The 15795-nt window shown below is 38.4% G+C and overlaps 1 protein-coding gene and 1 long non-coding RNA gene across 12 annotated transcripts in view; both read right to left on the bottom strand.

Annotated features, from left to right (window-relative positions):
* Window positions 1-15795, bottom strand: part of inpp4a (inositol polyphosphate-4-phosphatase type I A) — a 161596-nt gene that overhangs the window by 25009 nt on the left and 120792 nt on the right. For 7 of the 11 annotated variants that reach the window (XM_033023231.1, XM_033023232.1, XM_033023229.1 and 4 more), the window contains 6 exons: window positions 13272-13455; window positions 12416-12631; window positions 10711-10951; window positions 6267-6299; window positions 2890-3062; window positions 513-636 (listed from right to left, as the gene is read on the bottom strand). In XM_033023231.1, coding sequence (XP_032879122.1) covers window positions 513-636; window positions 2890-3062; window positions 6267-6299; window positions 10711-10951; window positions 12416-12631; window positions 13272-13455 — 971 coding nt within the window. The remainder of the gene's footprint in view (window positions 1-512; window positions 637-2889; window positions 3063-6266; window positions 6300-10710; window positions 10952-12415; window positions 12632-13271; window positions 13456-15795) is intronic. The other 4 variants (XM_033023235.1, XM_033023237.1, XM_033023238.1 and 1 more) reach the window with 2 other exon arrangements.
* LOC116974590 lies at window positions 13702-15752 on the bottom strand. Its single transcript, XR_004412394.1, has 3 exons — window positions 15604-15752; window positions 14602-14608; window positions 13702-13711 (listed from the first exon to the last, which is right to left on the bottom strand). It is a non-coding gene; the product is annotated as an uncharacterized LOC116974590 (long non-coding RNA).

Here is a 15795-nt window from a genome sequence, read left to right as displayed (position 1 = left end):
GCGGAAGGCAGAAAGGGGTGGAGACGGGAAAATGTGGCCAGTGATGGGATCCCGTTGGAGGTGGCGGGAATTTCGGAGGAATTTGTGTCTATCTTCGGTTTAAACCAGCATCTGCAGTTCCTTCTTACACATATCACTTGCTAGGATTGTTCCTACTCCCACCTTCTTTCCAGCTTTCTTCGCCCTACTACAGTCAGTCTAAGAATAGTCCCAACTCGAAACATCGCCTTTCCATTCCCTCCACAAATGCTGCCTGACCCACTGAGTTACTCCAACACTAAGTGCTTTGCATACAAAATATAATTATGATAACATTTCACGGACAAAGGATCATACTTAATGAGGAGATGGGCAATCTTATGTCACTGTATCATAATCCTCTATGTAATAGAAAGCATGAAACCAATGCAACAAACATTTCGGAGCAAGAAAACTTTACTTTTGACAAATGGAGTTCAGAATGCATCAAACATGGAAAGAGGCACAGCATAAGTATCTAATGACCATCTTACCATATGTGCTTAGAAGACCTTCAAATTGTGCTAACAAGCCAATAGTGTAAAGCTGGCGCAAATATCCATCATCACGAAGGCAGTTTCTTAGTTTAATGATAAACCCACAGATAAGGGCTGTTAGCTAGAGCGAAGCAAAAGGTGAAGAGGGATGAAGATTTGTGAAAACATGAACGCAATCAGATGTTGTCCAATGCTTTTAAAGGTTTTTAAATAATATTTTCTTTTTTGTTCTTTAACACATTTACATTCACTTTTGAACTGCTCTTTGTTGAAAGTAAACCAGCAAGATTGACTAAGATGCCCCTTATAAAAACCTTCGTTGTTTTAGCAAGAACATCAAACATATTACCTGTTAAATTGTTCAAGAGAAATACCGCAACTTTATTTTATGAAAGAAAATAAAATATCCAAAAGAACAAGTGGAAAGTACGACATTCAAAATATTTGCATCCAAAACAACTCAACTGGTGAAGCTATGCTATCTTTCAGCACCTTTCACACACAGTGTCACCTCGTTAAGGGGTCAAGGAAAGAGCGTTCACGTCGCGACCCTGTTTCCACCAATCTTTCCCCCACTACGCACAAGAAGCGCAAGAAGCTATTGAATGCAGATGTTGAGAAGTGTGTTCAGCTCTGCCTGAACAATTTCTAATCTTGTGATGTGGACTCGATAAGAAGACCTCGTTATTATGGACCTCTTTAGAACGGTTTTGGTTATGGTGGATGGAGCGTTCCAATACTAATCCGTCACTACTGAGTCTTTAAGCACACAAGCTGCTAGTTACACTGTAGGAAGCCATTGACAATGACAAGCAATTGCTTTGAACATGGATAGGTGACGTTTTAGTTCGTGACCTCTAGTATTGAGACTGATTGTGTTCGGGGGGGGGGGGGGGGGGGGGGGGTGGTTATCGATAAAAAAATGTTTCAATCGGCACTTGTGCAATACCACTCTGTTAAACAAAATGACGGACAGCCTTTAGTGGTCAGCAAAAAAAAATAATTTTCGTTGATAGCACACTTAGTAGATTAGCCAGCGCCTTTGGAAGGAGAAACGGAGTTAATGTTTAAGGTCGGTCCACTCGCCCTGAACTCCAGGTGGGCAGTGGGTCGAGGGTTTTTCACTTAGATCCTGATGGGGTTTCCTCACCCTGCCACACCAGACCTCCTATGTTGTCCTCAATCCATGAATGTGGGAATCAGCAGCAGGGGAGGTAGTTATTGGCGTTCCCCAGCTGCGCTGGACATGGTGGTGGCGTGGTGAGTGAGGTGAACCCCACTGGGCTCTCAGTGACGGGGACTCCATGATTCTAACCGAGACCCAGGCAGTGATGTCAATGAGGGAAAACCCTTACTGGCAATCGACAATAAAGGACACCATCCCCCCCCACCATCCGTTATAACGAGAGTTAACTGTATCTAACTGCTTAACAGGCATTTTGAAGCACTGTACCTTCAATACTGCAGCAACATTGTCAATACTGGACTTAAAGCTTGAGAGACTAGAGCACATGTGGCTTCATCTGGGTTTTTTTTCCCTCAACTAAAGATCTCTTAAAATTCAGTCTTTTTGTTCAGCTTTTACAAAAAATTTCCTCAAGTAGAAATTAATCCTAAGGTTTTGTTTAAACCATTACTTTTCTGAACATTTATGGCTACATTTTTTTTGGCTCGGAGTACCAGAAAACAGCAGACGGTGGCTACAATGAATGAGCTTTCTTTTGAAGCAGCTAACTACGAGGTTCTGTAACTATACCAGGCCTTCTACAGTCTACTGCAACTGGTTATTTTACAGCATTGGGTGAAAGGAGCTTGCAGATCTTAGATGGTAGGACATACTTTTGAAAAGCTGCTGTAGGACATAGCATTTTGGCTTAATTGAAATTAAGACTGATTCCTGGGATGTCAGGACTTTCATATGAAGAAAGACTGGATAGACTCGGCTTGTACTCGTTAGAATTTAGGGGGATCTTATAGAAACATACAAACGTTGGACAGGCTAGATGCAGGAAGATTGTTGGGGAAGTCCAGAACAAGGGGTCACAGTTTAAGGATAAGGGGGAAGTCTTTTAGGACCGAGTTGAGAAAAACATTTTTCACACAGGGAGTGGTGAATCTGTGGAATTCTCTGCCACAGAAGGTAGTTGAGGCCAGTTCATTGGCTATATTTAAGAGGGTGTTAGATGTGGCCCTTGTGGCTAAAGGGATCAGGGGGTATGGAGAGAAGGCAGGTACAGGATACTGAGTTGGATGATCAGCCATGATCATATTGAATGGCGGTGCAGGCTCGAAGGGCCGAATGGCCTACTCCTGTACCTATTTTCTATGTTTAATCATAAGAGATAACAAGAGCTGCACTTGTACACAAACTTACAGTCTGACAGAAGACCACATCTCTACGGTGCTGGATGGTCAAGTCCATTGCTATAGTAGGGGCGCTATCTTGCATCAGGAGAAAAACCATTGCTTTCTTTGCTTTATCACTCATCATGGCTACACAGTCCGTGAGTGTCATCAGCAAAGGATAAAGTGCTTCACTCCACTCACCTATCAAACAGAAAAAGAATAATTATTCTCAATACCAATGTAGGAGAAAACAAAGAACTCTCAGAAGCAGCAGGATCCTATGACTCAAATGTTCGACTCCCTTTCTTTAGGGAAAATTTGAAGAATCAAATTTAAGAGTTATCAACCAGCTATATCTAATAGCCCAAAATAAGGGGAAATTACACCATTTTACAGCTCACCAGGGTGAAGTCTACTTCTGCTTGTATTTTATGAATTGATGTCTCAGTAAAACACTGCAAAGTAGCACATTTTGGCATTTGGAAGCAGGAAGTCATTAGAGATCCTGCTTTGCTCACATGCACATTCAATATGGTAGTTTGGCTAGTACATTCATTACAAAATATAGTCAGCATTTAAAGATCACAGGCGTAGTCATTCCTTAACATGGAGTAATTTCAGACATTAAACCTTGTATTTCGTGATGCTTCAGCTATGGCTTAAAAATGTAAAAGGGTACTTCATAAGTTTGTTAAGCAATATTCACAGGTCATCATCTTCTGAGCTCATTTCTCTTGCAATGCAGTTTTTTTAAATATTGTTATTTAAGGGTTGATCCTGAATTAACAATGGTATTGTTAATCAAATTAACCAGACAACTTTCAATAATTTCACATTTTAACTAACAAAACAATTATTTCCTACAATAATGGCAACAATATTGTATTTTTTTTATAAAACACTTACTAGAACAGTATAGCATAACAACCTGTGAGCATGAGATGTCTAATTAAGCACCAAGAGTTAATATTATGCCATTTTAAGGGATTTCTTACAAGCTAATTTCCAGCCATCTTTCCATTATTTCTGATCACAAGGGTGGCACCACATGTGGCGCAGCTGCTGACCGAGGTTCAACCCTGAGTCTGCTGTCTGTGTGGAGTTTGTTCGTTCTTCCTGTGACCGTGTGCATATTCTACAGGTGCTCCTGTTTCCTCACACATCCCAAAGACATGCAAGTGAAGGTTAATTAGCCTCTGTAAATTCCTCCTAATGTGTAGAGATTGGATGCGAAAGAGGGATAACACCGAACTAGCGTCAATGGTCAATCGATAGTCGGTGTGGAGTCGGTGGGCCGAATAATTTGTTTCCATGCTGTATCTCTAAACAACCTATCACCTTCACTTAACATCACTTAAAAAAGCTACTTGCAAGTCACTTTTACTTAAAGATACCAATGTATCAGAATGTTTTCCTATTGTTCTTTAGATTCGGATAAATTATTTTTAAGAAAGGTATATTTCCTTTGACCATTTGGGAATTTGCTGAGCATGAGACAGAAAAAAGATAATGGGCAAGTATTCAAACAGGTGTTGACAGGTGATATGTTGCTAGGATATGCAGGCACTACACCTATTCATGAGATATATAAATGACTAGGACTCTTGTACCGGGTGCCCTGCTAAACTCCCCATGTCTGCTGACAAAAGGGAGAGGATATTAACTCTCTCGACAGAAGTAATGAATTATAAATGGTGAATTGGCAATAATCCTACTATTCTAAATTTTAGGGAACACAACAGTCATGGACTGACTAGATTGATGATGGGAAAACACTAACAACTAATGTGCTTGGCAAAAAGTTAATTTCCAACAGTCTGATGCATCGTTTTAAATTACAGAGCCTGGTCATCAGGTTTGAAATTACAAACCAAAAGCCCAAAGTTGGAATCTCTTACACAAACCTGAAATTATGCCACGTTAACTATTACTTTTTAGAGGGGGGAGAGAGGGAAGAGAGAGAGGGAAGGGGAGAAGGAGAGTGAGAGAGTGAGAGGGGAGTGGTTTTATATGTCCCAGACAGAACAATGAAATTCTTACTTGCAGCAGCACAACAGAACGTGAAAATAGAAAATTATAATTGTACACTATATAATAAATGACACTTACAGCACTGATTTGTGCTGTTTCTTTTACCCAGGCAAGCTCAGAACTGCTATATTTGATTATTTTCTGTTGTGCTGCTTGCAACACGTCGCCACAGACAGGCGCAATCTTAAATTGGAATGGATTTGGGGAGATAAATGATCGACACCTGTTCTTATGAATTTCAGATATTTATCAGCAAGTGAAAGTTGTACACTTGTACATCATAAAGGCATTGAGTCAACCAAATGTTATGGAACTACACACAGGAGCGTTAGGTCAAATAGAAATAATATTTTCCTTTTCTTAAACATTTTTAGTTGTTTTTTACCCCCCAACAAATTAGGAGCATTCGGTCATTTTTTTGTGTTACATACCCACAACACTATAGTTATTGACATCAATTACTTCACACATCATGATGGGATTACTACTTCTAGTAGTTGATACCAGTTTTCTACCATAACCAATAGACTGAAAATGTAAAAACCCTGGTGCTGGATATCTGCAATAAAAAATTCTGAAAACACAGCAAACAAGTCAGGGTTCTGAAGAGGAGCCATCAATCTGAAATATTAACTATGTATTTATTTCCAGAGATGCTGCCTGACCTACTTAGAGCATCTGCTATTTTCTGCTTTGATAACCAACAGTATATCTCCGTGATACTTGTGGTGGGGGGGGGATAGAAATAGTTGATATTCTCATCTATGTTTAATGCAACAAAATTAATTTCATTCTTCATACTGCCCTAAAATTCTGATTTGCAGAAATTTATAGCAAATAAACTGAAATCCAAAGAATGTGTGGGAAGGAACTGCAGATGCTGGTTTACACTGAAGATATACATAAAATGCTGGAGTAACTCAGCAGATCAGGCAGTGTTTCTGGAGAAAAGGAATCGGTTGAAACTCTTCTTTAGATTGAAGAATCTGAAGATTCCTATCTGAAAATAAAAACAAAAATAAAACAAAAGAGCCTGTAGAAAGGTTCAATCCTGAATCATCGCCTACTCTTTTTCTCCAGAGATACTGCCTGACCTACCGAGATACTACAGCATTTTGTGCTTATCTTCGGTGAAATCTAATAAAGTTTGGTACTTCCAGAATAAAAGATTCCTTTCAATGTAATTTTCCAAATAACAAAACATAAATTGTGATTAAATACCAGCTTGATGTTCCAGATATAAAAAGTTCAGACCAATATAATTGTTCAAAGCTGAAGCATCTATGCGCAAAACATGATGCATTTAACGCAACTCAGGTCCGATATGAAAAAAGCAGAAACTGGCTGGCGAGAGGGGGTTGAAAACACACATACCTTCGGAGGGCTCCTCTGGAGTAGAGTGGCAATCTGCACAGAAAATGGAGGTGCACATGCATGATTAGAAGCAGCACTTTTTCTACTAAGCAGACCTACTTGCTTTTTTTTGTTGGGAGTACTTTATCATGAGGTATTTAGCACTCAGCGCTGACAAAGCAGCAAGCAACCAGATTGAGAGAGCAAGAGCATTTTGGTGCAACAATGACTACACCTGGGCATTTTCCACTCAGCTAGCACTTGAGGTCACCTTTTGAAAATATATCTGATTGGCATGGCATACATCCAAAATGGGTACGATAACATTAAAATCTTGTATTTACGTTAGTGTTACCTCAATACGAATATTTTAAGCAAATGCATGGAACTGGCTTTTGAAAAAGGAGTTTTTGGCGGGTAAATGCTCATCACTACAAAGTGTATTAAAGTTTCATTCCAATCAGTGGTGCAAAATACAGGAATAAAATACAATACATTTGACTGAAAAATGATACCTAATATTTGAACCTACAGTGCACAACTATCATGTAACAATATTTCAAAAGAATTGTTACTGGACAATGCCAATTCCACCATTACTTAACCCAAATGACCAGAGTTCTATTTAATCTTTTTCTCAGATGAGCAGATGTGAGAAATGTTATGCACCTTGAATAGAAATTGCTGAGATCACTGGCATTTTTTTTAGCTTTTGTAAATGGTGTGGGAGAGATCAAAACCTCCACCTCTTTTTTGCCCTGAGGTCTTTCCAACTTTCTTTGCTGAGGGGATTGACGAGCAGAATTTGCTCCAAGTCCTCAGCCAGTAATTATTTACAACTGCTATAAGTTAATACCAGTGGGTAACTCTCAAATGCAGTTTATCTTTCACCATTCCTGCCCTTCACTTCACCTCTGAAGAATCCCTGACTCTACTGCTTATTCCGTCATAAAATACAGGTGTTTTTGTTCTGCACTTCAAAAAATATATACTAAAGTGTTATTGAAGAAAAGGAAGCTGCAAGTTTTACATTAATGCTCACTGAGCCTTGTAACTCTTCTGAAAAACAAATACAAAAAAATAAGCATTAGAAGCCTATTTGTTTCATCCAAAACAAAGTCTGAAAATTAAAAAAACTGCAGTTACATGTGGAGCTCAAAATATAATTGGCACTTCAGCAGAAGGTCACTCTTGCATCAATTCAGAAGCAACGTTGGCACACTGAGTCTATGCCAGTTTCCAGAGCAATCACATTGCCATATTATTTTCCTGCAATCCATGTGTCTCACATGCCATTAACTACCTGCCCACCACCCTGATGCCCTCTCATCCCACCTGCACTACAAGTAATTTACATTATTTCCAAGCTCATTCAATTAACCCACGGCCTGACAGGATTCTGGGATGCGGGAGGAAATCCATGTACCTGGAGAAAACCCATTCAATGACAAACGTGCAAACAGCCTGACATTGACTTTGAATTAGGGCCTGAGTGTAGGAAACTGGAGGTGTGAGGAAGCCGGCAGATTTACTTAATCTGCACAATCTTCTGGCACAAGAAGAATGGGAGCAGATTTGACTCATTAATTTTCTCAGCTACTAACGTTGGAAAAAATTAGACTCCAAGAAAATAAAAAAAATTAAACAGATTCCAGGAAATTAAGAAAATAATTAAATGTTGATATTTGGATCTCTTCAATACCATTTAGAAAACTAAAAGAATATCATGTGATCTTTGGAATTTTTATTAAATTGCACCTAATCTTTCACATTTTCAGATCTGGGGAGAACATTAAATCCAATTCCCATCAAGTGATCAAGGAATAGCAAAGCATGTTCAATCGTGGTAGTTGGGAAATTAACGCATATTAATAATTTCAGACTCCAGCAAGTATGTCATCCTTGATATCATGTGTATGTAACTTGGACACTGTAGCTTGAATTATGTATAAACCCTAACTCTAAAACATGTAATTTATTTTTAAAAAATGCCCAGATGTGGAAGCAAGTACCTAAGGCAGCAGCCTAATTGCACAGCATGCGGGCGTCAATGCAGTAGCATTTGTCCTTTAAAGCTGTTTTTCATATCAAGTGACAATTGTTTTCTTTAGTGGTCATTCATTTCTAAAACTACTCAAAAAACACTGATGGTCAGTGAGATTTTCACGAAAACAAGATTGCCAATTTTTGACGAGGCTTAGAACTCTAGATTAACTTAAATACAATACAGTATAGAATCACTTACTTTTCAAAGGAATTCAAAGTTCATAGTTGGCCACAAATATAACAAAACCCAGGGTGGAGATAATATGGTGTCACAGGGAATTAATGTCAGCAAAGGACAGACGTTTTCTTGAACAAAGGTAAATATGGCTACATCAATTTACAAAGCACATTTAATTGTGCAAAGTAATCATAATCAATAACCTTCATTTAACTGGCATCCATGGTTTAAGCAAGGTGGAATCGGCTGGTACTGAATACACTAATCTACTGGTTTATTAATTTATTTTCTCACTGTTACATTAATTCCAGGATTGTCATAGCATCAGTCCACCCTGTAAACAATTGTAAGCTATTGCCATTCACAAGTACTAAAAGAGTACACACAGGCACATACACACAGATTATGAGCATGAGACAGTAATATTGGCAAGCACAGATCTGAAACACAGACTTCTCGTAAGCATTGACAATGCAATTCCATAAACCATCAATTTTATTGATGAAGTTTTTTTGAGGTATGGCAAGAATTGTGTCATAAAAGAGGAAAAATAATAAGCTAGTATTTTGGGTTTGCAGTAGTCAGTGCGGTAAAAATAAGTGAAGCTCAAATGAGGTGCAATTCAATTTTAGGGTAGTGAAGTGTCTGTAGAGTGTTGATAACCTGATTTCACATTTTATTTATAATTTACATTTCTACTTTAGCCATTAGAAAGGGGAAACAGGCAGTCTGACATCTGGCCACACATTTTTAAAGAACTGATCGAAAGCTTTTAAACATATTATGCCTGGGAATTTCATCCAAGGTGCGTAAATGAAATCAATTCAAGATTTGCCTTCGTATATTAAAAAGTTATACACATAATGGGTGGCACGGTGATAGAGTTGCTGCTTTACAGCGCCAAAGACCTGGGTTCGATCCTGACTATGGGTGCTGTCTATATGGAGTTTGTACATTCTCCCTGTGACCGCATGTGTTTCCTCTGGGTGCTCCGGTTTCCTCTCACATTCCAAAAACAAGCAGGTTTGCAGGTCAATTGGCTTTTGTAAATTGCTCCTAGTATGTAGGATAGATCTAGTGTACAGGGAATTGTTAGTTGGCACAGACTCAGCAGGATAAAGGGCCCGTTTCCACTCTGGATCTCTAAACTCTTAAGCTATAAATAAAATCTTTGTACTGTGCAATTGAATTTTCCATCTACTTTCTTAATTGACGTTTAACTGAATAAAGACTTTTTACAGTGGAAGGGACAATTTCACCTTTTCCCCCTCAAGGTGGCCCAATTATCAGAGTTCACACTTGGGCCAAATCCAACACTAATGGGTGGATGTACCAATTTAAAACATGTTAAAACAGGTATGATAGGAGGTCATAATTACATATTAATCTTTTGCTATTTAAACAAACTGAAGTTGCCCATTGAACAAGAGTAAACACGAAGACAGTTTGCAGAACAGGACAGGTTAAGCAAAGGCAAAAGCATGATGAAACTATTAAAAGTACTAAAATTTGGAATTAGAAATAAATGAAATGGAAATTAATCCTTGGTAAGTTCAGTGTAAGAGGCTATTCAATTTGGAATGGTTAGAATACACAAACTGTTTTGTTTTAAATAGTTGCAGACATTATCCTTATTGTGTCAGGATCACCTGTATCATATCAATAGTTTTACTGTAACATGTCTCAAAAAAAAAAATTCCTACTTGCAGATTACACATTTTAAATTGCAGTCTATTTATTTGCTGCATAAGTGTAACCGATTGATCTCAATCAAACTAAAATAAATAAGTTGTTTGATACACTGCCAAATCAAGAATTTGAGGGGAAAATAATTGCAACCATCCTTTAAAAGTGAGATTTTTTTGCCCCCTAAGATTGGTTGCTATCAGCAGTATGGGTTTTACAACTTAAAATAAAAAATTGTATTTGAAGGCTATTCAAACGCATAAAGTTGCTATCTGTTTATGTTGAGTGGAATCCATACTTTCTCTGTTATAGTTTCTGATAGGAACTTGGAAAAAGGTTGGGTAGGAGGCCAACAAAAAAGGTAATTTCACTGGTGAATTAGAATGAATCTGCATCCTACCAGCTATCAACAAATCAAGTCAAGCATTAAAGTTTTATTCATTTAGATTCAAATCAGGATTCCTTATCTGCGAGTTGTTTTCAATTAAGTTGAACAATGGTTTAACTAAACGTACCAAGGGTTAGGATGAAGAACAAATGGTAATGTTCACTCACACGCAGCTCTCTTATTGGAAGAACGACATGATGGTGGAGATTGAGAACATTTCTCATCTGAGACCCCTGGATTTATCCAGTATGCGCGATGCTCTAGGTTACCTTTCTTGCTGGCAGAGGCAGTGTCACAGTGAAAAACATCTTCACTGCTCTCGCTACGTAGTCGCTCCTTCTGGAGAAGTTTGTCTACTCTCTGAATAATACAGTCCAAACTTTTATCAACATTAAGCCACACTTTCTCCTAAAAGGGGACAAAATAGAAATAGTTATAGACCCAATCACTAAAATAACTGGCTGCAATGGGAGTTAAAGAGAAAAAAAGTGCTAGAAATACTCAGGTTTGACAGCATCTGTAAAGAGAAAAGAATTTAATGCATCAGGTTGATGATTTTTCATCTGAGTTTTGGTGTTTTTCACATCAATATCATTTAACAATATACAACATTTTGCAGAGCGTAGTTGCTTATCTGCATGACAGTCACAGTTATTATGAATTGCTAAAAGCAGTTTGTTGTTATTGTCTTTCAGTTCAACATAAGACATGTCTGAACCCAGTAAAAACTAAAATCTTCCAGATGAAAGATGGGATGAACTGCACAGAAACAAGCTATTCACCTAACTAGTCCATGCCAGGGTCACGACTCTCTATCATCTATCCTCATCTAAATTTCTCTGTGTAAATCTTCAGTTCGTCGTATACTGTCCAACCTTCCCTCAAGCAGATCTATACTATTGCCTCAAGAACTTTAGATGACAATGTAGCAGGCACACCAAGTTGTGTGCACACGGGGAGAAGCGCTGTGAAAAACAACTCTGGAAAAGTTTATGATAATAAAATAGGAAATATTGAGTAGAATAACATTGATTGTGTAAGGCGTCAGAGAGGCACTTGCTTACACAGGCTAAGTACAGAACACACAATGACATGGGTGGGCGGGTGTAGAGGAGTCATGCTAGAACGGCATAAAAGATTAATTAGCACACAGCTGGTCATTTCCAGTCATCTTACCACAGGAAGGGTGGGATAGATTTACGAAAATGTCTTGCAAGGCCGAAGAATTATAGTTTTGTGGGGGGATAACTCAAGATAGGATTGTTTTCTATGGAACAAGCAAGACTAATGGAAATTTCAAATGAGGTGTGTGTAAAGTTATTATAGGCCTATATAGGGTATGCAATATGAACCTGCTCGCCTCAGCTGCAAATGCAGTAACTAGGGGGTGTAGATTTAAGTTAGCTTTTAGGATTGGAGGGAACTCCTCAACTTGTGCAAAAGCCACATGGATGAACCTTTGAAGAACCATAACCACATGACAATAGAAAAGGAACTGAGATTAACCCAGACTCCATTTTAGGCTGGCACAATGTGGCAGATTGAATGGGATCCTCCAATGCCACTTATATTTCTATGAATCTGTCATCAATTAGATTTAGAAAACCAAACCAACTATGATAACCCTAGTTTTATCTCTTGTTATGGTATCGTCAAAAAAATTTTCCTATCTTCAGTGAATGCAATGTAAATTATATATGCTGGGATTCAGAACAACTTGAAAGACTGGTGGTAATTGAAACTGAAATGATGGAAAAATGACCTAATAACGAACAATTAAATGTTGCACAAATTAGTGAAATCTAAATTACCATTAATATCGTCAAGCAATATTAACAACCCTCAAATAAGTGGTCTTCTCCATGGACTTACCCATTCCTCCTCATGCCAGCTAATGTGCAGGGAAGAGCGGCTGTTCCTGCCTGCCCATTTAGCCATGAGGGTATCTTGGTCATTCCGGAGCATCACTTGGTCTGTTTCTCCTGATGGGGATGATTTGGAAGCAATGTAATTGGGTCTGGCAGCATTAAGAGCTTCAACTACATTCGCCAGTAACTTACAGTCACAAACGGTGACCAGTTGTCTCGTCTATATGAAGGAAAAATAAAAAATCTCTAGAAAATCAATAACACCAATTGAACATACTTAGAAATCAGCCTATTGTTTATACTCCGAATATGACATTAAGATTTATTGGCTGCTTAAAACAAAAAGCAGCCAATAAAACTGGCTTAAATTTAAAAACTGAGCCATTAACCTTAAATCATCCTGAAGAAAAAGGTTTACTTGGGACAAGAATTCAAGTCCCAGCTAAAAGAGATATTTGTTTCTCTTTCCATAATTAAACATCAAATTGTATATTTTAAAAGCTTTGTATTATACCTTTTCAGCTCTAAATGTGATTATGGAAAAGGACATTACTGTTTTTACAGTCACTATAGGTAGGAAGAACACATGACTCATATATGGCTAGGAACTCTTGCTGCTGATTCCTTTCAGACTCCAATGAGTTGATGTTGGAACCTGCAGTTTTTTTGCTCCCATCTCTTCCATTGCCTAGTGTTCTAAATCAATTTTTTTAATGTAGGTTTACAGAAGAATATTTACAAAAGCTATTTGAGAGAGGTGCCAAATAGTTAGAGACTTTGCAAAGTCCAGAATGTAATTAGTTGGGTACGACAGCACTTTCATGTGTTAACATAATAACTATGTAAAAAGAGCCATTTACCTTGTCTGCCAAAATCGCCAACGTTCTTTCAAGGCCATTTGCAGATCTCTCCTTGGCTGCTCTCGATAACCGTTCTGCATAGTAACTGACTTGTGTTTTAAGGGTGTTAATACTCGCTATAATTTCTTTAGCTCTTACTATATCTTGTGGTATGTATACTATAGACTGGGAACTAGATGAAGAACTGTAAGAAAGAAGATGAATAATGTTTAGAAAGTTATTTAAGTAACACATGTAAATAGTTATTCAGGCGCGTTCTATCCTATCTATGTTAAGAGTGGTGAGATCAATATGATTACTTATCTAATATTTCAACTGCAATTACACATATTTGAAGTTTAACAACTTTCCCTTTGTTAACTCTTTCAGCGTTAGATATGGCCAAGAAACAGATGGCACGTTCTTCATGCTAAGTGCTACACTGGGGGAAAGTTAGCCATCTAATTTAAGCAATAAGTGAAAATCAAAACTAAACTACACATGTTGGAAATCTGAAATTAAAACAAACTGAAATTGCTGGATTGGCAACATCTGTAGAAAGAGACATATTGGTCAATGTTCATGTCAAAGACCATTCAACAGAACCAGGGAAGGAAAGAAAACAAGGAAAGTAATAGTTGTGAAAAGCAGAGTTGCAGGAAATGCCCAACATGTCAGGATTCGTTATTGAAGAGGGGAAAAGCTGGGACAATACCACAGATGGATGACCGGTCCTATTCTGATAGACAAAGAAGGCAAGTTAGCTGAAGTTGCAAAATTTGATCATTAACTTGAAACGCTGTAATGGGACCAAATGAAAAATGAGGCTGTTTCTCAGGCTTACTTGAATCTCTTCGTAAAAGAGCAGGAGGCCATTGACAAAGGCCAAAGTGAGGGCAGGGGCGAAAATTAAGGTTGCATGTAACAGGAAGATCAAAATTGCCCCTGCAGAGAAAAAGTAGGTGCTCTGCAAAATGGCCACCCAAGATGCGTTTGGTTTCTCCAATGGAAAGAAGGCCACATGGTGAATACTGAAGTGCAATGAGTTGGTGCTTCACCTGGAAGGACTGTATGGGTCCTTGAAAACTGGCAAGGGAAAAAGTAAAACAACTTGTGTTTCATCTTCTATGGTTATTCCAATAAGTGAGCGATGGTGGAGTGGATCAGCAAATCATGAATGAAACAGTGCCTTTCAAAAGCTCGAAGTGAAAGGAAGTGCGCCGAGTGGCACAGCCAGTAGAGCAGCTGCCTCACTGCTGTAGCAACAGGAAATTGATCCTGACCTCCACTGCCGTCTGTGGAGTTTGCACATTCTCCCTGTGTATTGGCTGGGTGCTCCCAGGGTGCAGACCCTTTATCTGGGTGCTCCCAGAGATGTGCAGGTCAGTAGGTTAAATGACCACTGTAAATTGTCTCAATTGTTAGTGAGCGATAGAATGCGAGTGAGAGTTGAAGGGAGTGCGGGGAGAATAAAATGGCTGCTTGATAGTTGGTACACCCTTGCTGTGAAAGGGCTGCTTCATCGCTGCATGGCCCTAAGATGGTAGAACACATTGAAGGTAGTGGAAATTGCAAAGAATGATTCGCTGAGTACAAGGGTAGAAGGTGAGTATCATGGGGGGCGTGAACTGTCCAATAGTATAGTGAAGAGCGTAATAGATGGAATGCAGTCAAGGGATTTGTGAATAATGGTGGAGGAGAAAACACAATTCAGGAAAACAACTCAAAGGCATCTCACAACTCTTATGTTCACTTGTCTGTGTTTGCACACTCTTCTACCCAGTTCAGGCACCGCACCTTGAGCTTGAAACATGAATTCTGTTTTTCTTTCCACAGATGCCGTCTGACCTGTTGAATGTATCCAGCATTTTCTCTTTTTATTTATTATTGCAAGTTTTGAGATCAAACTCAAGTTTCATTCATCGTCAATATTATCTGAACTTCTACGTTTAATGTCTGATATATCAAGGTAATTGCTGTAATGAAAATCATTTATAAAGCTTGTGGTAAACTTGCATCTCTTAATCCTAGAATTAACATGACTGGGAGGTATGAGGGGATATTGGCGGTGCCAATTTGATGTCACAAATCTTCAACAATTTTGTAGCCCGGCTTGTCAGGGTATAAATAATTCTGCAATCCATCCTTAACATTCTGCTTTGCTCTGGAAAATACATTGAGTATCACAATGATACAATTTGCATCATTTTACACAACTCTTAGCCTCTCGATCTGAAACTTGTTTCCTTTGAATACGGTTAATTTTAAGCCTGCGAAATTAGTATGTAAAAAAAGATACAGAGTTTTAATCTTGCTGTATTCTTGTCATTTTCTAGGTAAATTTTAAGTGCACCAGTGCCCCTCCATAATGCTTGGAACAAGGACCCATCATTTATTTATTTGCCTCTATACTCCACAATTTGAGATTTGTAATAGAAAACATCACATGTGGTTAAAGTGCACTTTGTCAGATTTTATTAAAGGGTATTTTTATACATTTTGGTTTCACCATGTAGAAATTACAGCTGTGTTTATACCATATAAC

Source organism: Amblyraja radiata, chromosome 6 (genome assembly GCF_010909765.2).
Source record: "Amblyraja radiata isolate CabotCenter1 chromosome 6, sAmbRad1.1.pri, whole genome shotgun sequence".
Taxonomy (NCBI): domain Eukaryota; kingdom Metazoa; phylum Chordata; class Chondrichthyes; order Rajiformes; family Rajidae; genus Amblyraja; species Amblyraja radiata.
Note: the sequence above shows the minus strand (reverse complement) of the source record. Positions and strands in the feature narration are given on the sequence as shown.